Source organism: Eschrichtius robustus, chromosome 10 (assembly GCF_028021215.1).
Source record: "Eschrichtius robustus isolate mEscRob2 chromosome 10, mEscRob2.pri, whole genome shotgun sequence".
NCBI lineage: Eukaryota > Metazoa > Chordata > Mammalia > Artiodactyla > Eschrichtiidae > Eschrichtius > Eschrichtius robustus.
In genome coordinates this window covers 69,649,756-69,677,100 of record NC_090833.1, presented here as the reverse complement: position 1 = coordinate 69,677,100, position 27,345 = coordinate 69,649,756, and the positions used below count along the sequence as shown (strand labels likewise).

General features: G+C 39.4%; 1 protein-coding gene across 3 annotated transcripts in view; it reads left to right on the top strand.

Annotated features, from left to right (window-relative positions):
• The window catches only part of MLLT3 (MLLT3 super elongation complex subunit), a 254,259-nt gene that overhangs the window by 181,723 nt on the left and 45,191 nt on the right, over nucleotides 1-27,345 (top strand). For all 3 annotated transcript variants that reach the window (XM_068552314.1, XM_068552312.1, XM_068552313.1), the window contains exon 5: nucleotides 5,472-6,176. In XM_068552314.1, the coding sequence (XP_068408415.1) occupies nucleotides 5,472-6,176 (705 nt within the window). The remainder of the gene's footprint in view (nucleotides 1-5,471; nucleotides 6,177-27,345) is intronic.

Here is a 27,345-nt window from a genome sequence, read left to right as displayed (position 1 = left end):
CAGTCATTCAGTTTTAAGCATTTTTTATAAACAGTCTGTATATGACCTTTGTCTTTTTAACTCATCTGGCAGCCTGTCTTTTAGTGGGAGAATTCAGCTTTCTTTTAAATTCTAATGAGTGATGCCTGATTTTGTTACTTTTTATCTTGTTCCTTATTTTTATTTGTGACTTTTTACATTTTTTTTTAAATTTGGCGTGTATTTTCAAGTTGATATTCGTTTCCCAGTTTCCCCTTCTTTATGTTCTGTACTTTTCCATTTCATTATTGGCCACGTTCCTTTTCAATTGCTCATAGATCCAATTTTTCCCCCCTGTTTTAACATGAATAATGATACCAACATTTTCCTTCACCTTCAAACACTAATCCTCTCCTTTAATGCTCCTAAATTTCTTTGGAGATAATTTAATTTTTAGGTCCAGATTTTTGTTAGACGTTCGTGTCAAAAATTCATATTGAGCACTTACATTACATATTCCATACAGTTTATTATCCATTTAGATTTAGTTCTGTGTAGAAGGCAAAGTAATTGCACTCCTGTTTCTTCTTACATGAAAGGTTTCATTTCTGATTCAGTTATTGTTCCATTAGAATCCCTTCTTAAGTCCTTTCCTTAGATGGAGCGGTAGCTAATGTGATCTTTGAATCCTTAAATTTTGGAAAACACTACTTTCCCACTGAAGGATGTTTGGCTTGTACTGCTTTTTTCCTAGCAATCTAGATGTTACTGTTCTTTCTTTTTAATTCCAATGTTACAAATGAGAAGTCCAATGTTAATTTGATTCTTTCTTTGTATTAGGTAATTATTCTTTCTGGTAGCTTGTAAGGTTTTCTTTTTATCCTTAAAGTTTAGGAATTTTAGTGTGATGTTGTTGAACATGTGCCTTTCCCTTCATTAGTCCTGCCTGGATCTTGGAGAGCCCTGTAAGTTTGCAATTCAATCTCTTCTTTAGTTCATGGACATTTTCTTTCATATTACTTTAATATATTTTCCTTTTCCCCCTTCTGGAGACTCATTGGGAACTTTTCCTATAGTTGGTATGTTAGTTAGGTTGCCTTAATCTGTTCTTCAAGTCCTTTCTCTTTTTCCTTTATGATTTTCATCTCTTTGTATTTTGTTTATGCTTTGAGATTTCTTCCAGTTGGTCCTTCATTCACTCTAATTCATCAGTTAGACCCCATCTTCTCTTTTAATTTATCTACTGAATTATTCACTTTAAAGAGTTTACTTCTTTAAATTTTCATCTAGTTAATTTTCTAAAATTATGTAGAAATTATTTTTTGCTCTCTACTTGACTCTCCTTACGTAGTCATACTATTTTTGGCCTCAGTATTTTGTCTCTATCCTTCAGGAGATCTGTTAGGTCTGCTCTCTCCCACTGTCTCCTGTCATTAGGTATGTTGTTTATATGTGCATTGGGGTTCAGGTTGAGCTGTTAGGGGACCTTAGTTTGTTTTAATCCTATAAGGGATGGAAGGTCCAGGCATCTCAGCCTGCGCTATAGCAGCAGGCATGTTGTATATTTCATGTGTACTTGGAGGACCTTGTCCCTTCCTTCTGGTCTTCTTGCATTCCTAGCTTCAGGTGTAGAGGGGACTCCCTCTCCTCTTGAGTGCCCCCTGAGCACTTCTGGGGCCAGGAAGACTGGCCACACTTGTGCAGTTAGGTATGTGTAGAACTCTTCTGGGTCTTGCTTGATATCCAGAGCAGAGCAAGCCCTACACCTGTTCTCTCTCAAGATGCTTATAATCTCAAGGTCACATTCTTCAGGCCCCACTCACTACCTGTTGGCCCCTGGAGCTGACTGCTTCAAGAGAAGTAAATGGGTTAGATTTGGGATTGGAGTGGGAGAAGGTAAGTCAAATTCAAGGTTCTTTTTCTCCCCAGAATCCTGAATTTTTATACTTTAGTCATAGCCCCAGATGGGATTTCATCCCTCTGTGCCATTTATCATGTGTTTAATGGCATTACAGAAGAAATTTCGATTTGGAAAGCCATATTTGACTGTCATGGTTTTCCCCACCCCTTCCTACATATAACGTCTTGGACTATACTACAGTTTCTAGGAAGTGTCCTTTAAAGATGTGTTTTGGACAAATAAACTCTTTTTGGAGAGTTTATTGGTTTTAGATACATAAAACTCTTCTGGGAGAGTTTATTTGTCCATTTCAAATTTTATTAAACAACATATGAATGATCTGAATATCTTACACAACACAGAAGTCAGTTAGGGTAGGACAGAGACCAAAAATAAGAGGATAGGAAGATGAAGAAATAGGAGCTGGAGAAAGAATCACCTTTGAGTTATCAGTGGTGCTAAGAAGAAGACATGGTGATAACATGGAAATTGAAAGTCATATATAATCAGAAAACCTTATTCTGGCCAATAGTTGCAACCTGTTCTTTTCTTAAGCCACTTACTGGACTTGCTGACAAGTAGTATTAGAAGAGATTATAAATTAAAGGGACCCATTCTGTTCCAGAAAATTAAAACAAGGAAGCATTCAGTAGAATCTCAGTGGATGAAAGAAAATACTGTACCCTATATTCACAGGTTGTAAAGTTAGTACAAATATATGTATATTTATGTTTAAACAGTCATTGGCCTTAAATATTTGAGATTTGAATTATGTAGACATGCTCTCCCTATATCGATATTCAGTTTGTCCTAATCAGCCTTAGGCAAAGAGAATCTGAATTATACAACATGTGTAAACTTTATGTTGAAAGGTAATTAGTCTGTGCTGCTTAGTGGCACTTAATATTGAGGTTAATAGTTCGGTAAAAAATTTTAAAAGCCAGTGACTTGATCCTCAGTTTTTATGGGATAGATAGGCTGAGAATCAGTGAAAGCTTTTATTCTGTGTCGGTAACAATTTAATTCCTGACATATCAAAGCCTCTGTTTTACATTTATTACATGTATGACTATGGAGGCAGGTGATGTACGTTTGAACTTTGCCATTTATCACAGGCCCAGGCCAAAGAAAATGTAGCCCTCTAGAATAGAAACTGTTCTCTCAGTTTTTGTTATTTTCTAAATTGTTGTCTTGGGTGTTTTTATGGAATATGTTTCCCTTGTTAACTCTGAGTTGCTTTAGCTTAAAGAATGCTTTTTGGTAAAGTGGAAGGAACAAGAATAATTGGGTCACTTGCTTATACCAAGATTTGTTGGGTGGGTGAAAAGGTGACAGTAGGCATTTAATACCTAGACCAACATGGGGAGTAAAGTTATAAAATTTCTTGCATTTTGTACTTAACATCATATGTATGTAATTAAGATGAGAACTTGAACTTTCTATGACACAAGAATCTGTGTCATATACCACTATGTACTTTGCCTTAAGAGTTCAGTTTGTCCTACAAAAGGATTTTAAAAATAAATCATGGAAGGACCCGTATAGAAGTCCTTTTTGGTGTGTGTGCTGAAATGTTATATTTTTAAATGCTTAATGCTAGAAAATATGTTGGTAGCTTAAATTTGTGTATTTATAAAAATGTGTATAATACTCCATGAAGGTTGAATATTAAACAGCAGTATTTGGGTGTTCTAGAGCCATAGTTAGAATACCGTTTGCAAATTGGCAAAATTCAGTGGGTCAACAAACCAATTAAAAAAAAAAACTCAAGTATATTAGATTTTAAACTGTTCTCCCTTAATTTAGTTTGTCCATAATACTTTATTTTAATTATTCATAGTATTGCTTAACATGCCAGGAAACGTCTTGTAATAGAATTTATAAAATAATGTCCTTTCAGTAATATGAATATGTACTATCTTTAGCATTCTGCCTTTAAATCTCAGATTAAGGTGTTTTGTAAGGAATTATCTAGTTTAATGGACAAAAACATGTCTTAGTAACTTTATCCATTTTAGAATTTTGAAACCAAATGCTCTCTTGGGAAAAATAAATGGAATAATTGGTATATGTCATTTTGTTGTTGAGCAAATAAGACAAAAATTTTTGTAATAAGAAAAAATACGTATTCCCACTAACACAGAGCAGTAATTTTTCATTTTGGGTATGGCTTTATGATGTTAATCTATATGTATTTGTGTTTGTTTTTTTGCATAGACCCAGTTAGTAGATTGTTCATTTTCATGAGAAGCATGGCCCTTGCCTACTGTCTTTCCTGTGTCCTGCTAGATATGTAAGGAATACAGTATTGGTTTACATATCATTGGACTTAAGTGGGTAAGTTAGAGGTGAAACATAACAGGCCTGAAGATGTAAATTCTAGTTGAAAATCTGGACATTTAATTGTCTTTGGTTCCATGAGGAGGTGGAAGTAAACAAGAAAGAGCTCTTCTTTTAGTATTGGTGTGGATTTTTGCATGTCCAGGATCTACTTCCGTTTCTTACTCTTACTATGTGAATGACAGAGGTTCAGAAACATGGTAAGTACGGACTTAGATTGTGTTCCTAGATAGAAAGCTTATTTATAGGCTAAATATTCTGAGGTATTTGTGTGAGTGAAAAAAATCGGAACACATTTAAAATGGAATAGGCAGTGATTAACTCTTTCGTCATGATTACACAACCTGACTGCCAAAGACTTTTCAGTCCGTTTGATGACCATTAGGTGAAATCTTTGTTCTTTTAGACTTTTCCTTGCTTTTTTCTTTCCTTTTGTTGTTGTCACTGTGGTTGTTGCTAGTGGATGGGAGATGTATTCCCTAACTGAAGCTCGGTCAGAAAAGAAAAAACTGCTTTTTACCTACAATTGAGAATTATTTTATTTCTTTTTTCGGCCTTGTGATTCTTTATATTAAAAAGTCGTTTAAAATTTAACATTATCTGGCCTCACTACGTGACCCTGGCCTGTTTTTCTACCTCCTTCTCAATCTTTGCTGTCGTTGGATGCTGCTCCCTAAATACAAGCTGTGCTTTGATCCCTCATTGTTTTAGTTCATTCTAGTTCCTGGTCTCCATGGGACTAGAATGAGCTAGTACCTTTTCATTCTTGCCTTTCTAGTAATTACCTGCTTCTCCTGAGGACCTCGTTGAGGTGTTAATTCTCCATAAATCTCTGAATTATTCTTCTCTGCCTCCCCCAACAGAATTAGTTTCCTCTCTTCCTCCTGTTGTGATAGGTGGCTCCTACAATAACCATGAGTCATAGAGGTGTCATAGTTACTAAGAGTAGGAGCCATGTGTTATCCCGCTTTGTCTCTCCTAGGACAAGTGTGTAGTGAACATTTGCTGACTTGAGAGGGTTAGAACTCCACGCTGGTCCTGATTAAGAGAACAGCTTGCCTCGTTCAGCTCCTCCGTCACGGCAGCCCACACTCACTGTTGCTTGCACACCCTGCTCCCACCCGTTCTCTTGAGGTTGTCGGGTTCTGTTCCAATGCATTTGGGAGCGATCAACGAAGGATCCTTTTGAGGAGCTGTAGTGCGAGGAGACTGGCTTTTAGTCTTCATGGACGTCCCGTTTTGAGAGTCTGCTTTTCTCCCCGCCTTTCCGCAGGACCCCAACAGGAGTACCCACCCCAGCAGCAGCAGCAGCAGCAGCAGTTGTAGCAGCAGCAGCAGCAGCAGTAGCAGCAGCAGCAGCAGCAGCAGCAGCAGCAGCAGCAGCAGCAGCAGCAGCAGCAGTAGCAGCAGCAGCAGCAGCAGCAGTTTTTCCAAGCCTCACAAGTTAACGAAGGAGCACAAGGAAAAACCTTCTAAAGACTCCAGAGAACATAAAAGTGCCTTCAAAGAACCTTCCAGGGATCACAACAAATCTTCCAAAGAATCCTCTAAGAAACCCAAAGAAAATAAACCACTGAAAGAAGAAAAAATCGTTCCTAAGATGGCCTTCAAGGAACCGAAACCCATGTCGAAAGAGCCAAAACCAGATAGTAACCTACTCACGATCACCAGTGGACAGCAAGAGAAGAAGCCTCCTAGTAAAAGACCCCCCGTTTCAGATTCCGAAGAACTCTCAGCCAAAAAAAGGAAAAAGAGTAGCTCGGAGGCTTTATTTAAAAGTTTTACTAACGCGCCACCGCTGATACTCACTTGTTCTGCTGATAAAAAACAGATAAAAGATAAATCTCATGGCAAGATGGGAAAGGTCAAAATTGAAAGTGAGACGTCAGAGAAGAAGAAATCAACTTTACCGCCATTTGATGATATCGTGGATCCCAATGATTCCGACGTGGAGGAGAATATGTCCTCTAAATCTGACGTGAGTAGTCTGGCTGGTTTTCCTCCTTTCCTTCATTAGTTTTCCAATTTTATTTCTGATAGCTTCAGCATAAAGACAGAGGAAGGAGAATGACAGTTGCGCCAGAGAATGGTAGCACGGAAGGAGACGTGGCCTAGAAATGAATTTCCTTAACTAATGGAAAGAAGGAAATGAAATCATTAAGGAATCTGCAGACTTGTAGGCTATGATTTAAGTTGTTAAAGGAAAGATATGTCCCGGAGTGTAATAATGGGTCATTTGAATAGCAGCAGAAAAATCTAGATGCTCATCAGAGCTTAGTTACTATGCTTTCCAGTGACTGCTGGTTTAGGAAAGTGAGAAGAATGCAGTGAAAGTAGAATACACCAGAAAATAAATTTTAAAAAGAAACAGAAAATATTAGGGTATAGCTACAATGTTGATCTTTTTTTTTTTTTTAAACAATTTTCATGCACTTTATTTTCTATTTTTATTTTTTTTAATTTTATTTATTATTTATTTTGTTTATTTTTGGCTGTGTTGGGTCTTCGTGTCTGTGCGAGGGCTTTCTCTCGTTGCGGCAAGCGGGGGCCACTCTTCATCGCGGTGCGCGGACCTCTCACTATCGCGGCCTCTCTTGTCGCGGAGCACAGGCTCCAGACGCGCAGGCTCAGCAGTTGTGGCTCACGGGCCCAGTTGCTCCGCGGCATCGGCAAGCAGATTCTCAACCACTGCGCCACCAGGGAAGCCCCAGTGTTGATCTTTTTGATCAGTGTAATGAAGTAATTTGTTTACATAGATTGAAAACTGGTGGTAGTATTTTTTAATACTTTTGTCAAGGCAAAATTGATATAACAATATACTGTGTATTTAAAATGTGTGATTTGATACATTTTGATGTTTATATGTGTCATGAAACCAGGTAGTGGTATTTTGAAAATGAAATATTTAATTTTTTCCCCTATTGTATAACCACTGATTTGGAAGGGACAGGGTATATATCTTCATTACAAGGTTTGCTAATGGGTAGGATTATCTTTTGTGGGTTCCTAAAAGAACATTTGGCCATCTGATAATCCCTCAAAATATTATTCGATGTTGAGACTTAAACTCTTTTTTTGGCCTGCATTGGGTCTTCGTTGCCGTGCGCGGGCTTTCTATAGTTGCAACGAGCGGGGGCTACTCTTCATTGCAGTGTGCGGGCTTCTCATTGTGGTGGCTTCTCTTGGTGCAGAGCACGGGCTCTAGGCGCATGGGCTTCAGTAGTTGTGGCACACGGGCTCTAGAGCTCAGGCTCGGTAGTTGTGGTGCACGGGTTTAGTTGCTCCGCGACATGTGGGATCTTCCCGGACCGGGGCTCAAACCCATGTCCCCTGCATTGGCAGGCGGATTCTTAACCACTATGCCACCAGGGAAATCCCGAGATTTAAACTTATAATTACTATTTCTCAGAGTTGGAAGGGAGTTTCAGGTTACCTATTCTAACCTCCTACCAAAGTAAGAAATCCTACACTTCCAGTGACAGAACTGTTAGTAATTCAAGTATTCCATTCTATTTCTGGAGAATGAACATTATTTACAATGACGTTATCTCCTCCTCACTTCCCTTTTTTCTCTAGCTTTGGCCTTCTACTCTTACTTATCAGTCATGATCGGTACCAGTAATCTCTTTAATTTCAGTTGTCAGTATTTCTAGACAACAGTCAAGGAAGATGTCTGGCTAAAAATTGCTGGCCATTTTAGAATACTTCTCTTTCTTTCCCATAGGGAGGCTCCACAAAAGTTCCTAATTCAAATGCTGGCAAAGGCTAGGAGGCCTTAACAGATTCTCTCTTCTCCATTTGCCCCATTCTGGGTAGAAAGGCAGCCAGGATTAGGACATGGCATCAGTACCGATCCCTAGTCATCCAGAGACCACCTCCTTTCCCCCCCCCCCCGCTCTACTCTCTATAGCTAATCTCAAAATTTTAAATCAGATTAGAGGCAGAGTAGCATATAAAATACTGGAGATGGAGTAATTCGTTCCAGTGTTTGGTATAGGCCTTAGAGTGATAGTCTGTGAAATGGAGACGAAAGCCTAATGGGTTTGTCCTAATATCTCAAGCATTTATTTTTTCTTCTTTGCTTTGTACCCCTCCTCTTAATTCACAACTTGCTCTTAATCTAGATGTTCCTTGGAACTTTTTTCGTATGTTTGACTTTTTATTTCAGATCACTCTGAAATGTTCATTGATGCTATTGGGGTGTGACTAGTCTATCAAGATTGTCAAGTTTAGCAACTTTGTTTCTCCATATTCTGCCGTGTTGCAGTTCTTCTAGAACAGAGGTTTTCAAATTGTGGTTTGTGATTTACTAGTGAGCCATGAAATCAATTTAGCATGTCATCACCAGTGTTAAAAAAGAAAATCAGAATACATTGCAACTAGTATGGGTAAGTAATGGTTTGTGAAAATTTTATTTCAGAAGCTGTGTGTATTTCTTACAGTAGGTCATCATCAAAATTTTGAAAGACACCTTTCTTGAATGTTTGCTGATTTGTGAGAAGACCAAATAGCATTCATAAAGCACTATTGAATGCACTTTCTACAGGAAATTATCACAGGTGATCTTCCTCTTTAGCTAATTCTGTGTATTCTTATTTTTGTTTGCCTCTTGCTCCCTCCCTTTTATATATGATTTATAAGGTATGACTTTTCCTAAACATCATGTTCAACTTGATAGGTTTATCCAAAGCAATACGTTGCAAAATCTTCTGGAATGAAGAGTGAGAATTGTAATTCCATACAGTAGGTAGCAAATTTTCAAGATGATTCATGACGTGTCAGAGCCACCTATCCAGTGACCATAACAGGAGTTTTTGTAATGTGGTTTGCATATCATTACTGAGAAAGCCTCTAAAGACTTTTGGGTATTATTTGGGTATAAAACCCAACAACTGTACTTTCCTTATTAGTTTTCTGGGAGCAATGCTTTTATTGTTGCTGCTTTGGTTTAATCTTCTAAATATAGGTGGTAGTTTAAAATTTCTAAATAAATAAATAAATAAATAAATAAATAAATAAATAAATAAATAAATAAATAAAAATATATATATATATAACAGAAGAGAATTGACAGAAGTGGTTCCAAGTAATCCAGCGCCCAAAAGACTTTCTGTGAACGAAGGAAGATAGAGGAGGGCTGCAATTCCCTTTCTCCAGTGGTAAAGGTAGCCTGTGTTTGGCCTTTCTCCTACTTGGTGTCCCTACTGTGGTTAAGACCAAAGGAGCAGGAAGCAATTGTAATGGAGAGAACTAAGCACCCCATAGTCTCCCTTGGCAAGGAACTGATTGGATAGCTTGGGACAGGCCCACCTTCAGGGGGCACCATTCACATTGTCCTGGTGGTGAGTGTGTCTGCATCTGAGTAAGTAGGATCAGATGACCTGATCTGTCGAAGGACCTTTACAGCTTCATTATTTGAATATGAGCCAGATTTATGTTCATTCGTGGAGGGCGGGGTAGAGGGTAATTTTAGACCTAGCAGGCAGAGATCATGGACTTTGGAAACAGAAGAAGGACACAAAAAGAAATTGGACGAGTGTGAAGAATTGGGAAGGACCAGGGAAAAAAGGTTATTCACTTGGTATGTCTGTAAAGAAAATATCTTGCCTTGGTACAGGTTAGTTACGATTAAAAGGAAGAACTTTTTAAAGAAACTTTTCCATAATTAAGTTAGATTCAGGTTTTATATAAAAATAAAATTCAGTGCTATTAAGATGGATTGGGAAGCTTAGATTGTTGATTCGTATGGTTCTTCTCAGTTACGATGTTTGTATACTTTGTATGTGAGTAGAGAAAAAAGAAGTGGGGTATCCATGGTTTATATACCTGCATGATTTTTGAGGAATCACTTATTTGTTGATGAGTATGTAGGTAGGTAGGTAGTAAAGTAATCAAATAATTAGGAGTATGCACTCTGGTGTCAGACAAGCTGTGTTTTGAATCGCAGCTCCACCATTGATCGTAGTTAAACGATTTGACCTTCTATATTTCTTAGTTTATTTTTTTGTGAAATAGAGATCATAATAGCCTTTACTTTGTAGGATTATTGTGAAAATAGTCAATCCGGGTAAATCACTTAACATACTAATCAAAAAATGTTATGAGGGACTTCCCTGGTGGCGCAGTGGTTAAGAGTCCGCCTGCCAATGCAGGGGACGCAGGTTCGAGCCCTGGTCCGGGAAGATCCCACATGCCTCAGAGCAACTAAGCCTGCGCACCACAACTACTGAGCCTGTGCTCTAGAGCCCACGAGCCACAACTGCTGAGCCCGTGCGCCACAACTACTGAAGCCCGTGGGGTCTAGGGCCCATGCTCCGCAACAAGAGAAGCCACCGCTATGAGAAGCCCGTGCACCGCAAAGAAGAGTAGCCCCTGCTCACCACACTAGAGAAAGCACGCGGGCAGCAACAAAGACCCAACGCAGACAAAAATAAATTAAAACAAAAAATGTTATGAGCCATTTGTTACATGATTTGGCTTCTGGCAGTCTTTATAACCTATAGCTTTGAAAGAGTTTTTTTTTTAGAGATTTATTATTTTATTTATTTATATTTATTTTTGGCTGCATCAGCTCTTAGTTGCAGCACACAGGATCTTCGTTGAGGCGTGCAGGATCTTTCCTTATGGCGCTCAGTCTCTTTGTTGCAGCACTCGGGCTTCTCTCTAGTTGTGGTGTGCAGGTTTTCTCTCTCTATTTGTGGCACACAGGCTCCAGGGTGCATGGGCTCTGTAGTTGTGGTGCACGGGGTCCAGAGCGCATGGGCTGTGTAGTTTGCAGCACACACAGGCTCTAGTTGAGGCGTGTGGGCTCAATAGGTGTGGTGCTTGGGCTTAGTTGCCCAGTGGCATGTGGGATCTTAGTTCCCTGACCAGGGATCGAACCCGTGTCCCCTGCATTGTAAGGTGGATTCTTTACCACTGGACCACCAGGGAAGTCCCTGAAAGAAATTTTTTGATATTCAAAAATACAGCAGAATTCTAGTGTCCTTTTTCAAGAGTGGGTTAAATGTTTTAAAAGAGAAAAAGTACTTGGAATATATGTCACATTCCTCTGAATTTTGTCTTGAGGAGGTATATGACCTTGATATTGATGTGCATGTGTAACATGGAAAAATACAGGACAGAGCGTCTCAGTTTTATTTATTTATTTATTTATCTATCTATCTATCTATTTTTAACTTTTTAAAAAATAATTTATTTATTTATTTATGGCTGTGTTGGGTCTTCGTTGCTATGTGTGGGCTTTTCTCTAGTTGCGGCGAGCGGGGGCTACTCTTCGTTGCGGTGCACGGGCTTCTCATTGCGGTGGCTTCTCTTGTTGCGGAGCACGGGCTCTAGGCGCGTGGGCTTCAGTAGTTGTGGCACCCAGGCTCAGTAGTTGTGGCTTACGGGCTCTAGAGCGCAGGCTCAGTAGTTGTGGCGCATGGGCTTAGTTGCTCCGCACCATGTGGGATCTTCCCAGACCAGGGCTCAAACCCGTGTCCCCTGCATTGGCAGGTGGATTCTTAACCATTGCGCCACCAGGGAAGTCCCAGCATCTCAGTTTAAATCAATAGTTAAGCCAAAGTTTCCCAGGATCTTTCAGCTTTTTAATTAAATGAGATAAAGGGCAAGGACTTACCTAGTACTGCATTGGTAGGCACTTGGTAGATTTTTTTTTTTATTGCTGTTACTATTAAATCATTTTTTAGGATGTCTTCTTTTATCTTTGGATTAATATTAATATGACTGAAAGAGTAATTTTTAAATAGGATTTGAAATTCCTGAGATGTTTCTCATTTTATAAAGAACTCTAATATTGTCACATGAAAGTCCATCAGTAATTTTCCTTTACAGAAGAATTCGGGAGGAGGCAGCGGGGAGGGCGGCGAGGGAGGCGGAAGGACTGTTTTATAGTGGGTGAGCGTTTAGCAAAGACTGAAAACATGATAAGGGCCCGTTTTTGTTATGTATGTAAATGTTAGCATTAAGAATATTTTGCATTCAAGAACTTAGGTAATTCCATTAGAGTAAAGCTGTTCTTGGTTGAGGAATTCATCTCTTTGTGGCCACAATGGTCACTTATGGCAAGTGACTGTTCTTACTCGTCACTGGCGCTAACTAGCAGCTAGAAAGGGTGAGGCTCTGAGTGTATCTGGGTGAACTAAAAGTTTGTAATTGTGTTTTGCATTAACCTGTTTAAACTTTAATCGAGAATTTAAAAAAACAAACATCCTTTACCCTTCCTGTAATTTCCTAGTTTTTGTTTTTCATGTAACTCTGCTTCTAAAGAGAAGTTTATTGAGTTTATCTGGTTTTGTGATATGAGGAAGTTTAGTATTCATAGCAGAGAAGGGGGAAAAACAGTAAAAGAAAATTGAAATAACCATTTATGATCAGATTTGGTTATGGTAGTAATTTCCTTATCGTTGCCTTCACTTTTTTTTCACCTTGCTTTGTAGAGATTTAATTGTAATTTAAAAGTGCAGAAGTTGAAAGTTTTAATTGTCTTTCCTTGTAAATGGTCAGACTACATTTGGTAAAATGTTACCCTCTTCAACCTGAAGTGTGAGAAATGAAATTGTAATCGTGTCTTGATAGTTTGGCTTACCAAAGTGTTTTCCTGGATAAAATCTTGAGAGAGAAAGATGAAATCTCATCAAATGGAGTGGGTTTTCCCAAGGGTGGGTGGTGGTTCAGATACAGGGTAAAGACTGCAAACCACCTTAGCAGAAGTTTCTTTGGAAAAGAAAAAAAGGAAGGAGAAGGAAAAAGGAACTTCCCTCCTTTTGTGGTGCCTCATTTCCTCCAGCCGCACCCTGTGCCTTGCCGTGCTTACCCTGTCTGGAGCTGGCAGTAAATGTCCTGCTGTTGAAGCACTGTCCTCAGGTTTTTATGTGATGGAAGGTTGTCACAGTCAGAGAAGAAGGTCCTTATTGTGCTTTCAAAGTGGTTTTTTAATGACTTGTAATTCCAGCACATGCAAGAGCTGTAAAGTCTGTAAGTATGGTGAGTGAGCAGCTAGAGAGGCCCTTCATTAAAGGGCTGCCCTGACCCTCTGGCGGGGGCGGGGGGTTGGTGGCTCTCGTTATGGACTCCTGTTCTCTGCATTTTATAACTGGAAGTAAACATACCTGAAGGGGTGCAATTCTCCTCTGGTAGATGCAGCCCATTGTGGAACATTCATTAGCGTAATTGGCAGAAAGTTACCTTTGTTGGATACATGGAGATATTTCACCTGACCTGTTCCTAATGCTTGGTTGTTTGTTGTCTGTGCTAGATGTGATCAGATGGAGGAGGGTGCAGCCCTAGTCAAGCAACTGATCATGTATTCAGCCACATTCCTCACTTGTCCCAAAAAAGATTTGAAGCAATTAAAAGGGAGATTTTTTTAAAAAACTACATTAGAGGCTCTTTCTCTTCCTTGTTTGGGTGCCATACTAAGCCCAAATGGTTTTTCAGTTTTTAAGTTAAATAATTCCTTAGAAGCCCTTAGGTAGCTGAGGGTCATGAACAGACAGGGGGCCCTATCATTGAAGAGTTGGTTGTCATCAATAATTGCCAACACCTGGCATTTTCACTTGCTTGTATTGAATTTTATCTCTCTCCCAGTAAATTCCACGAGCCTCCTTCAAGGAAGCTGCATTGCCTATTCAGTGCATTCTTGTTTCTTACTCTAAGGCCCATGATCTTTATGTAATTGTCCTATCTGTCATCTTTAGACACAAAGTCAAAGATGTGACTCAACATGGTCTTTGCATGACTCGCTTTACCATGTCGTTGGGATGCCTGATATTTGTAGCTAAACTTTCCTTCGGTGCTTTCTATGTGCTAGTCACCCTTCTAAATACTTCACTTGTTTTAACTCATTTAACTCTTAAAACAATCTGTGAAATAGACTCTTATTAGCCCCATTTTATAGATGAGGAAACTGAGGCTCAAAGGTTAAGAAACTTGGGGGTGAAGCAAATCCTATTTTCCCAGGAATTCCCAATATTATAATTGCAGAGATGTGCTTCAGGAAATTGGCATCACTGCTATGAAAGTCTTATTTGTTTGTTTTTTGGCCACACTGAGCAGCATGTGGGATCTTAGTTCCATGACCAGGGATCGAACCCGTGCCCCCTGCAGTGGAAGCGTGGAGTCTTATTAACCACTGGACTGCCAGGGAAGTCCCTTTTTTGTTTTGTTTTGATGAAAGCCTTTGATATCGTATTTCTTGTTCCATTTTTGAATTCTGTTTCTTTGACATGTCTGTTGGTTTGGGCTGTACCAACAGCCTTCAGGAGGTGACAGGTTGTCCTCATAGGTGGATTTGGCATACATATTCAGAACTGAGGGACGTGCTATGAAACATCCAGGAACCTCTCACTTCTTATATATATTTGCTTAAAATAAGACAGACCCTCATAGTTCTGAATTTTAACATTATTATAGTGTATCATCAGCACTATCTCCCTGCTCTCAGAATTTTCCCCACTTGCTTTTGTGTGAGAATTTATGTTTAACAGAGCTGAGCTGTAATATCAAGCTTTCCCAGAAGGTGCCACCAAATAACAAATGCTGTCCTCCAGTTTGAAGATTCCTTCGTATTGAATCTTCTGGTTCCATTTTGTAATTTCATTTTATAATGTCTCTAAGGTATTCAAAATAACGGGTGTGCTTTCTTTGAATTAGGAGATAAGATAATGCAATGGATTAGTAGAGGGTGGTTTTCTTTTGGTGTCTATGTAATTATTTAACCAAGTTTGAGAAATTGTTCTCAGTGGGTAACAATTTATGACTGTAAACTTTCAAGGCAGTGTCAAGGTCCACAAAGAAAAATTACCCCTAAGAGGCTTCTTTAGGTCACGAGAGGTGACTGCACAGTGAGATGTTCCCAGATAAAGTCAAAGATCCTTCCACTAGGCGAAAGAAAATGGAAAAGCATTTACTAAAGTGTGTGGAGATAAGCAGACTTTTGCCTTTGAATTCTGAATACATAGGGGATGGGGATGTGTGAGGACTGGGATAGGGAGAAATTTTCAGAGTCGGTGACACAGAGAAAAGAAAATTTCCTTGCCTTACTTGGTCATGGGAAGAAAATGTATTTATGGGGTCCTCAGATGTTACTTAAGTAAATAAGGTAATTACTAGAGTGCCCTGGTTTGGGACCTCGGTGTTTAGAATCACAGTACTGTTTTTTTGAAAACTAAATTGTTGACCCTTGCTTTATTTTCTGACCCTTCTATTTTTGCTTTAAATGTGATAAAACTGTCATGTCACTTTGAGTAAGTACAAACATTTCCTTCTAAACATGTTTAATTGTTTTTAATATTTTTTAATTACTTCAGTCTTGTTTAATAACATTTGAAAATGTTTATGTACTCCTATATGTAAACCCTGTATTAGGTAGTACAGATGGTACAAAATTAGAATTTAGGCTCAGCTTTGAAGGAAGGGAAGCATGAATTAGTGGAGATGAGAGGTAGGTGGGTAGGAGAAGTCATTCCTGATTGGAGGAAACAACTTGAGAAAAAAAAAAATCACAACTGATGACAAATGTAGACAAGTCTGTGTTGTCCTTACTGAAAATGAAGAGAACTCTTATACACGAATCCCTGCAAGTTAATTTATCAAACTGGATAAGTTCCAGTTTGGAATTCCTTGTCAGGAATGAAGGAAACCTTATTGAACTGTACTTCATGTGAGGTGTGTCCTGGACACTTTCACTCTGTAACCTCTTATTTCATCCATACATTGTGTGAGATAGCTTTTTTCCTCATCTTACAGATGTGAAAGCAGCAGAGCTAGAATTTGAATCCAGGTCTGACCCATGCCAAAGCCCATGCTTTTTCGTACAGTACCATGGATTAAACCTTGTTGAGAGAGAAATCGCATCAAATTAAAACCACTGTGGGACTGATTAAACCTCTTCAAGAAAAAAATCGAATTAGCAGCATTAACTCTCCGACCTTCTGCCTACCTCTGATCCTCTGATAACGTTACCATAGTTCAGTGAAAGGGGGTGAATAAGAAATAAGATGTAGTAGCCACAGTACTTGGGTTCTTGGCTATGAATAATGGGTGCAGGGAGACCTGGCTTTGATTTCCACAGTCCTGATCAACTCATGCTTTATATAATTTTCTAAGCAGCAGAATTGCAGAAACTTTTGAGAGGTGGTGGTACCTTAGAGCCTATCCAGGGGGCACTTATTTACCAGTTTATTGACTTACTACGTTTTTTCATACGCCTTATACCAGAGACTAGGACACGGCCAGTGTGACTGTGAGAGCTCCCATCTACTATATTGCATTATCTTAAGGTTGTACTCATGGAGGATATAAAGAAGGAACACAGGGCTCCCTTGTCCTGGAACATAGCCATCCCTGGCTAATAAATTATCTTCTTTTCCTGGGCCCAGGAGAGGTGGTCCAGGAGGCATGGCCCTAGAGCAAGCATACACTTGGAATCAAAAGACAAGACAGGATCAGCTTACTAGTAGTTAACTGTAAAATGTGGATTTTAACGATAATGATGAGATTATTGATGCAAACTGCCACTCAGGTATTAATTCACGCAAAAGTATTAATTATGTCATAGACAAAGACTTAACCTTTTTACTTGGTAATTTATGAATTGTATTCTATGAAGATCCGGTGTTGGCAGGTGTTCTTGTAAAGATTAAGAGGCAAGGCTACAGTCTAGGAATTTAGTGATTTATAATCCACGGCCACAGTGTAGTTTTTACTCCAGCACATGTTTTTAAAATGTCATTTTCCACTCGGCCTAACCTTAGATTGTATTAGGAATCAAAGCAAAGTCTTGCTGGAAGTACACCCTGGTTTAAAATGTTTAGTATCTGACAAATTCTACTCGAGGTGACCTGACACATTTTCAGGATTATAAAGTGTTCACTCTACTTTCAAGTTTCCTCCTCTTTCTCGTTATTTTCCAGGATTGTTTTAATTAAAGGTGAACATCAGACTTGTTGTTGATCTTGTGATGGGTTATTTTAAAGTACTAGGTTATCCAATAATCTTAGGTGAGAGTCATGCCTTACTCTTGCTTACCAAGCCTGCCTTCATGGTCCAGCCACTTTCAGAGACATGCAACAAGTCCCCTCCCTGCTTTTAAAGATAAGCCATGCACAGTCCTCCTTGGGTTGTGTAATAAAACCAGTGAGTCTCATAGATCCCTCCCCCAAAACTAGGGTTTGAAGGAAAGAGGTGGTGTGTCCCATGTTGCCCATCTTTATTTCCTCATCATATTAATAGGTCTGTTGTCTCTCTTTTCTCTTTAGAAAACCTTCCACAGCTTAATATGTACTCTTCTAAAGATTTAAGACCCAATTTGGAAACCATGAACATCTATTTTTAATACAGCATTTACTTCACAATTTAGAAAATTATAGGATTTTTAAAAGCAGGAAGACTTCAGAAATTTCCTTTAACAACTTGTATTTTGCAGAGCAGAACCTGAGGCCAAGTTTCATAACCTGCCCAAGATCATTGCCCCCAAAAAACCTGCCCCTGCTCTCATTGTTCCCCAAAAAGGCCCTAGGAGGCAGGTCCCTAGTTGATGTGCCATTGTCATTTCCAGTTGGAACAGTTTATAATCCTTCTTACGTCCTGTCCTCCCTTCCCCAAACTCTCCTCCACTTGAACAATGTTAAACTGCTTCCTGATGAGTGGTTTATGCCCATTAGGCATAAGACCTCTTGGCCCTGCGTCTCACTCTGTGTCCCCTTGTTGAATGAATGGACCTTACATTTCACATCCTCAGCAGAATCCCCCTGAAAAGCCTCATGCCATGTCTCAGTGAGGGTAGGGTGTTAATCTCAGGGGATATTACAGAGATTAATTGGTGAAGAATTTGATAGACTTGTTCCCTGGTCATCCTTGATTGTCTTTGGGAAAATACCGACCAGAATAATCATGGCTTGGTATATTTCAGGAGAAAAATAAATCACTAGACAAAATAGAAAATGACACATTTACATATCTGGCAAATCAAAGATCTTAATATTGTTTAATAATAAAAACATGGAAAGAGCTTTAAAAACCTCCAGTATGAATGAAGTCTTTACTTGGACAAGCGGATGTTCTTAACAGGTGAAACTTGACTCCTGCTCTCTCCTGCGCTCCAGTGTCTTCAGGACCTGCCTCTGTGTGCTGTGTTCCCCTTAGTCTCTCTACGAGGGAGAGGCATCCCTCTGAGGCAAACTGAGGCATCCCGCATACCAAACAGCCAGCCTCTCACCCTGCCTCCAACTCTCCAATTAGCCCTGATGCTCTTTGGGATATAATCCCTTCACTTCCTTTCCTTCACTGACAGACATCTCAAAAGCTTACTTCTCAACCCATTGTGGTCTGTTTTTTCCTCTTGGAAACTATCCTTAAAACTACCACTGGGAAAAGGTCACCAGTGCTTTCCGGATTCTTATGTAGAAAACATCTTCTAAGCATTGGATTTTACCTTTCCGGCATCTTTGACTTGCTTTTCTGTTCTATTCCTTGGCCCTGTTATACCTACCCTGATCCCTCTAACCATTCTCTGTGAGTCTCCTTTGTCAGCTGATCTTCCTCTTCCAACCTTAAGTAGCCATTGCCAGTTTCTTTCTTTTCTGTTATATAATCTTTCCCTGGATAATCGCTGCTTACCTGTCTCCTGTCTCTTTCCTTTCTCAGACCCTTCTCTATATAACTATCTATAACACAGACAAATTCTGGAAGGAAATATGCAAAAGGATGTAAAACAACTGGTTAAAATGGTATTATGGGTCATTTTCAAAATATCTTTCTTTTTTTAAAAAAGTTTTTAATTAATTAATTATTTATTTTTGGCTGTGTTGGGTCTTCGTTGCTGTACGAGGGCTTCCTCTAGCTGCGGCAAGCAGAGGCCACTCTTCATCGCGGTGCACGGGCCTCTCACTGTCACAGCCTCTCTTGTTGCGGAGCACAGGCTCCAGACGCGCAGGCTCAGTAGTTGTGGCTCACGGGCCTAGTTGCTCTGCGGCATGTGGGATCTTCCCAGACCAGGGCTCGAACCCGTGTCCCCTGCATTGGCAGGCAGATTCTCAACCACTGCGCCACCAAGGAAGCCCTCCCCCAAAATATCTTTAATACTGCTGTTTTTAAACAACATCTCCTTGTTTCAAAATCTCAGATCCTATGTGGGCTAAACACTAAATTCTCTCTTTTCTTTTTGTAATCTTTTATTATGGAGAATTTCAAATATACACAAAATATGCAGAATAGTATCATGAGCCTCCCATTCATTCATCACTCAGCTTCAACAATTATTAACTGATGACCATTCTTGTTTCAACTGTGCCATCTACCCTTCCCCCAGTATAATTTTTAATAAAATCCTAGATGTCATATTAATTCATTCACAGATATTTCAATGTGAATCTCTAAAAAATAAGAACTTTTTAAAAACAGAACTAAAATATCACTACCACATCTGAACAAATTAATAATTCTTTTTTTTTTTTAAATTAATCAATTAATTTATTTATTTTTGGCTGCGTTGGGTCTTCGTTGCTGTGCGCGGGGTTTTCTCTAGTTGCGGCGAGCAAGGGCTACTCTTTGTTGTGGTGCATGGGCTTCTCATTGCGGTGGCTTCTCTTGTTGTGGAGCGCAGCCTCTAGGTGCATGGGCTTCAGTAGCTGTGGCATGCGGGCTCAGTAGTTGTGGCTTGTGGGCTGTAGAGCGCAGGCTCAGTAGTTGTGGCGCACGGGCTTAATTGGGATCTTCCCGGACCAGGGCTTGAACTCATGTCCCCTGCATTGGCAGGCGGATTCTTAACCACTGTGCCACCAGGGAAGTCCAAATTAATAATTCTTAATATCGTCAAATATCTAGTCACTGAGCAAGTTTCCAGTAGAAGCAAAACGTCATAAATTTTCTTTTTGTTCTTACGGTTTGTTTGAATGAGGATCCAAAAAAGGTCCACGTCTTGCAATTTGTAAAAATGTCTTTTAAGTCCTTTTTAATCTGTAGGTCCTCTCTTATCTCTTTTTTCATGTAAACGTTCAAGAAAAAAAAAAAAAAAAACTAGGTTGTTTGCCTTATAGAATTTCTCAGTTTGGACTTTGCTGATAGTATCTTCGTGGTGTATTTTCTGTAAATTAGGGGTGTAGCCAGATTTAGGTTAGGTTTTGTTTTGGGGGCAAGACTATTTCATGGATGGAGTTGTTAGCTTTCATCGGGAGGCCTGTAACGTGAGGTTATCTCTTGTTTTGTGACGTTAGCGCCCATTGATGCTCAGGGCCTAGATGCATTAATTCATTAGGGGTTGTCAGCTGGTGGTATTTTTATTCTACCGTTCTTTCTTCATTTATCAGCCAGAACTCACCTATCTAGAGAAACTCTCCCTTTTCTACCCTTTGTTTAACCAACAGTTAGTTTGTCTAGGAAAAGTAAAACCTTTCCCTTTTTTTAAAAAACCAGTTTTCAAAAGAATGGGTTTGGTTCCCTGGCATCCTTTAACAATAGCTAGTTTTTTTCAAGCATTGCTTTTAAGACTTCTTCAATCTGTCCTTTCCGCCCTCATCTTTCTTTGCCCTCCCTTATACTTTAGTGATCCTAAAATATTAGCAATCTTCGGTTCCCTGATCATTCCATGCTATTTGACGTCCTAGTGAAATACCCTTGGTCCTTTATGACCTGGTTAACATTCACCTTTTCTTTGAAGCTTTTCTAAATAATCTGCCGCACTTAAATGAATCCCTCCCTCCTTTGTGCTCCCTCCATTAACAGTTTATATTTTGATTATAGTTGTTATTCTCTCATATTAAAGTGTTTTTCTCCTTATCAGTAGGGTATTTTGAGGGCAGATACAGACTCTTAACTATCTGATTTCTCAGCTCTTTGCACTGTGCCTGGTACTTAATTGGTGCTCAACAAATATTGAGTTAAATAGTGTAAAGATTTATTTATACTTATGTATTATGTATTTATAATTGAGTTCTCTTAACTGACTTATATATTTATAGGTATCTTAACTATAAATACATCCAAATGATCTGGAAATGTGATAGTTGGCCCCTCCCCTTCAAGAGGGTAGAGTAGACAGGCCACAAAGAATGGGAGAGCTCCCTGTATAAAGAAGACAAATCTTGGCCCTCTTAGAGCACACAGTTCAGGGGATAACCCACCGTTATATGAATAAGTTCATACAGTAGAATCCTGGGATAACCTGGAGGCCAAGGTAAGCAAGTTGTATAAATAGGATTGCACTTTACCGGTCTTTGTAGCCCTTGCTTTTGTGTTGGAGGACATAAACTAGCCAAGGAGAGTGGAGCTCTTGAAAACTCCCATGAAACGACCCGAGATTTTTGTGTTAACTGATTCTACCATGAAGAGTATTAAACCACAAAAATAACAAAGGGGAGGCAAGGACCACAGATTAATCTTTTATTGAGACAGCAGAGGGATGTCATAGTCTAAAGTCCTAAAACGTTTGCTTCTGTATTTTAAAAAAGCAAATAGTTTTCAGAGAAATTTCAATAACAGGATGTCTAAGTGAAAGAAATTTCTGCCTCCCTACTTCCTATAGCGACTGTGTGGAGTCATGATAACGTGAGAGCTATACGACCACCTTGTTTTTGCTGTCTTTGTGATCATGAAATATGATTACATTCTCTCTAATGTTTATATGTACTCTTGAAATTATTGGAACTGGTAAAATAACACTTGCATAGTGTATAAAAGGAACTATTTTTCCCCCCTTCTGTTTCCTCAGGTTGCATAATTACCATGACAGATTAGCTTTAAATTAATAATGTTAATTTGGTTGTTAAATAATTATTAAACCATCACATTTGAGTATCAGCAACTGTGCAATTAAATGCTTATTGTATATGTGGAAGAATGAATAAAAAAATACAAAAGATTTAAGTTCCTAACCGCAAGGGGCAAGAATTGTAAAAAAAAAAAAAAAAAAAAAAGTTCTACTGAACAGTAACACTTAATGCTGAGAGAAATCAGATGTAGGGGATGCAGTTAGTTTCCCCAAAGAATTAGCATCTTAGTCAGTTTTCAAATATATATTTAATTGCACTCATCAGAGACTTAGCATTTCTAAGGGTGGTTTTAAGAGAGTCATGATTACACTATAAAACTAAAATTATAACCAAGTATAATTTATCACTGTGGGAGGTTGAATCTATTAGAATAAAACATGGACTGAAGACAGCAGCCATCATTTTGAAAAGGAAAATGTTACCACATCCATCTTCTCTTAAGGAAAGACATCTCCCCAGCACATGTACTTTGAAACCTTATTAAGGTATCCTAAAACTTACACAGGCATATCTCTTTTTATTGTGCTTTGTTTTATTGTACTTCACAGATATTGTGTGTGTTTTACAAATTGAAGGTTTGTGGAAAGCCTCCTTTGAGCAAGTCTCTCAGCACCATTTTTCTACCAGCATTTGCTCACTTCATGTCTCTGTGTCACATTTGGTAATTCTTGGGATATTTCAAGCCCTTCACCAACCAAAAGATTATGGGTCAGATGATGGTTAACAATTTTGAGCAATAAATTTTTTAAAAATTAAGATATATACATTGTTTTTTTAGGCATCTTACTATTGCACACTTAATAGATATGTGTTGGGAAACCAAAAAGTTTGTGGCACTCGCTTTATTGCAATATTCACTTTGTTACAGTGGTCTGGAACAGAACCTGTAATATCTCCAAGATGTGTTCTCTCCTGTCTTCAGTTCTGGGGATCTCCTAAGTTGGAACTTGCATGCTAATGCATCCTGAACAGCAGCCCCTCTACCAAGCTGTTAAGCGACCCTACAGGGTCTGCAACCAAAAGCTCCACTAATGGACCTGCGCTGGTAACAGTGCTCACCATTCCTCTATGAAACATCTCACTGTTGCCCATCACTGGTGGGTGCTCTCTTATACTCTGCACTCCGCAGGTTGAGTGGTATACTCACCGAGAAACCAAGTAGTTGTTCCCAAACGTGTATGAGTGTTCCACTTGTAATTACATTAGTTAGTTAAATGTTATATAAACCAATAATATACACAAAAGGTAATTGTTTCTACAAAAACTAAGTTGAAACATCAAGTGAAGTTTTTTACACCAAGGGAAAAAAAATCTTAAGAATCTAGAAGGACTCTGCATTTCCAATAGCTATGCAAGTCTCTGAATTATTGCTTATAGAGGGTGATCACTGATAATGTATTGAGTGTGGTTATGTAAGACTTTTCAGACTCCACTCAAAGAAAACTCCTTGATCATACATCAAAAGATTGGTTGGGGACTTCCCTGGTGGCACAGTGGTTAGGAATCTGCCTGCCAGTGCAGGGGACACAGATTCGAGCCCTGGTCCGGGAAGATCCCACGTGCCGCGGAGCAACTAAGTCCGTGCGCCACAACTACTAAGCCTGCGCTCTAGAGCCCGTGAGCCACAACTACTGAAGCTCGCGCTCAGAGCCTGTGCTCCACAACAAGAGAAGCCACCGCAATGAGAAGCCCACGCACCGCAACCAAGAGTAGCCCCCGCTCGCCGCAACTAGAGAAAGCCTGCGCACAGCAACGAAGACCCAACGCAGCCAAACATAAATAAATAAATTTTACAAAAAAAAAAATTGGTTGATTAATGTGTCTTTATACACTTTTAGTTAAAATAAAATATTTAAGGGATGTGGGTTATTTTTTAAAACTAGTTCTAGAATCTTCCACCCAACAGATGTTCACTAGCCAAAAATCTTGACTGCTCTTCACCTGTGATTCTGGTACTTTCTTTCTTGATCCTTGAGTTAGGGTGAGAGTCCATCAACAGCAACCTCTTGCCTCTCCTTTTCTGCATTATTCCATTTTATGAATGGTGATCTTATTCGTATCTGACCTCTTACATGGAGTTTATAGGATCAGTCAGTTTGTAGGATCAGTCTCCAGGTGAGTATGATTAAATATATATTTGAAAACTGACTAAGATGCTAATTCTTTAGGGAAACGAAATGCATCCCCTGCATCTGATTTCTCTCGGCATAGGTGTTACTGTTCAGATGCGTTTATAGGATCGGTCAGTTGGGCAGCGTCCCTGCCCACCGACGTGTCCTTCAGCATTAGAGTGCTTATGTAATGCACTCTGGACACAGGAATCTGCTGGTAACCACCGTGTGTTAGGCCCCGGAAAGCAGGTTGTCCATGTTTTGGTGAGGAACACAGACCATGTGTTTTTATAAAGCAAGTGAAAAAGGTATCCCAGAAAGAGTCTTGAGAGCTGGGAAAAGGCTCCAGGTCTGACACTTGAACTAGCTTTGTGATCTGGGGCAAAATAACCTCTTTGAGTCTTAATTTCATAATCCCTGAAATGTGAATAATAGCTCCCAAAATTGTTGTGTGAACCAAATGACACATAGTTGCTAGTTTGTAAATGTAGTAGAAACTGAGTGTTTCTAAACTAGTTTCCCCCTTCCTCCTTATTTTTAATAAAATGGGGATTCTTGGATTGTTAGGATTATTTGTGTAAAGGACTTCCCCAATTTTAAAATGCTGCTCAAAAGATTTTAAAGAGATGACTTTATCTAAATACATAACTGCAAACACAATCTGCACTAAGCATTTTATTCTTCTAGTTGACAGATTTTGTTCTGCTTTGATGTAAAATTGCTGTTACGGATGCTTTGTTCGTATGTGTTAGCTAACTTTTGCCCAGTGTGCTTCCTCTTGTCTCCTGATTAAGCTTGTGAATTATTAAGGTGGGGACTCTGTTTGCTCAGAAAACAAGCCCAGGTCTGTCCTGACTACAGGGTCAGAAGATCCCGAAGTATACTTACCAGTGGTTTTCCTCACCTTGTTTACCTGCTGCTCAGCTGTCACTAATTCTGATGGCTTTTTAGCAGCCTAAAGCCTATAAAAATGCAGACTTGGATAGCATGTCTTAATCCATCTAAGGGCATGTAATGTACCGCGTAGGAAAGATTTATTTTGCTTTCATTGTGTGTGGTTGTGAACCGTGTCAGTAAGTCAAAGGAAAAGCTTTTAATTGTTACAGAAAGGATTGTTAAAAGGTGTTTAACCTAAATTTCTTTCCTGAATGCCAAATATCTTTCCAGGGGAGAAGGATGCCAAGTCTTTTCTGATTAGTTCATTATAGAATAGTGAACACATAGCCAAGATCAAAAGGCAATCAGGTTATGCATTAGATTCATAGCTGCATGTTCTAAAGTAGCTTTGAAACTTATCCCATCAGTACCTTTTAAAGCTACCCATAAGATGCCACTTTACATCTGGCATCAGATCTATTAATTTGACTGTTATGAATATGTAGGAATATTTTGAAAACTCCCATGGTCTTATAAAGCCTCCAGGCCCTTATTAGCAGAAAAATCTTGCCTTCTGCCAGGGCATGAAGCCAAGGTAAGATCCTTAAGTAGATAACATTTAGCATTTGAAATAATAATAAAGGGAAGTCCACATGGAGCTTTCAAGTTGTTACCCGTTTGAAATACCCAGTATGGAGTTGGAGTCCGAGGGAGAAGATTAAGCAGATGTCAGGCTTGTGTTGGCAGGATGCACTGCTGAACCACCTTCCCTCCAAAGTACTGTATGCCCGGCACCCTGGGAAGGGCTTGGACTAATTCATTTGAGCCACCTATTGCCTTGGAGGACACTACGGGTTGGTCCCTCCAACTACAGTATTAGCTTCATAGGTGGTGACTGATGAACTTGGAGAGATTATGGCCTTTCATTACTCCTGTGGGGCCTTTCTTTTACCTGCCCTTCTCTCACATGGGTCACCTTGGACTGAAATTCCTCCCCACCCCCAACAAAATATTAGGACACAGCTTCTTTAATAGATCCATTTAAAAAATAAAATAAAATAAAATAGCCCAGGACTTTCTCTTTTTCTCTGGAAGCTTTCTTTCTCCAAACTCTTGTTTTCTATTACTCCATTCCTTATTTTCCTCTCTTATCTGGGGAAAAAATTAAGAATACTTTCTGTGTTTTTTACAGGTATATCTTACAGCCAAGGTCGAATACTTTGTGAATAAAGATAACCCCTGGCCAAGGTGATCTCTCTTAGTGGTGGAGGAAGGTTGTGACTAGTTCTGTCATCTGAGTAGGGCAGTTCTCTCCACAGTACTTGGGTTCTTGGCTATGAATAATGGGTGCAGGGAGACCTGGCTTTGATTTCCACAGTCCTGATCAACTCATGCTTTATATAATTTTCTAAGCAGCAGAATTGCAGAAAGTTTTGAGAGGTGGTGGTACCTTAGAGCCTATCCAGGGGGCACTTATTTACCAGTTTATTGACTTACTACATTTTTTCATATGCCTTATACCAGAGACTAGGACACGGCCAGTGTGACTGTGAGAGCTCCCATCTACTATATTGCATTATCTTAAGGTTGTACTCATGGACATGGAGCTGGCGTCTTCTTTGTGGACCCCAAATTTTCCTATTAGGGGTATTGAGTTAAATTATCACCATTTAATTCTCCTCCTTACAAACTCTTCCCCGCCCCACCCCCAACACCCCACCCCCGATTAAGGCTTTCTGGTAGACTTGAACTGTTAATTCTCTAATCAGGGCCAGGCTACCAATTGGCTCCTTGTCTAGGTAGAAGGAACCACAGCCGGTTTTCTTAAATCTGCTCACCACCCTCTTGTTTGGCACAGAGGGCGTCTTTTCTGTGTTCAGTTTGGGAAGAACTTCTCTGTCCCCCTGCTTCTACCTGAAAACTTGGTTCTGATTCTGGAAGAGGTTCCCCCCATCCAACCCTCCCCTCTCTTTTCTGGGGAGGCAAATCCCCTTTATTTGGTCTCTCAGTCTGCAGCCAGAAGCCTATGTGGGAGTCCAGTCAGCCCCTTGAGGAAGAGTTGGTGAAAATTCTACAAACTATGTAAGAGTCATTTTCCTCACCTGGCTAGGAGCAGGGATGATGGCACTGAAAGATTTGGTTGGATGTTGTAAAGGATCATTAAAATGGCTATAAATCTTTTATAGATGTGAAGCTTTGCAGGAATGATAACTCTTATTAATCAGTGATGAAATGCTTTCAAGTAAAGCATCAAATAATCAGAACCAATGTATTATATACGTTTAAAAATTGATAATGTCAGTTACAAGTATATCTCAAGTTAGAATTATCACTTTTTCTTGTTACTCCGATTTTCTGTGGTCTTAAAGTTAGCTGTTCCTTTTAAGTG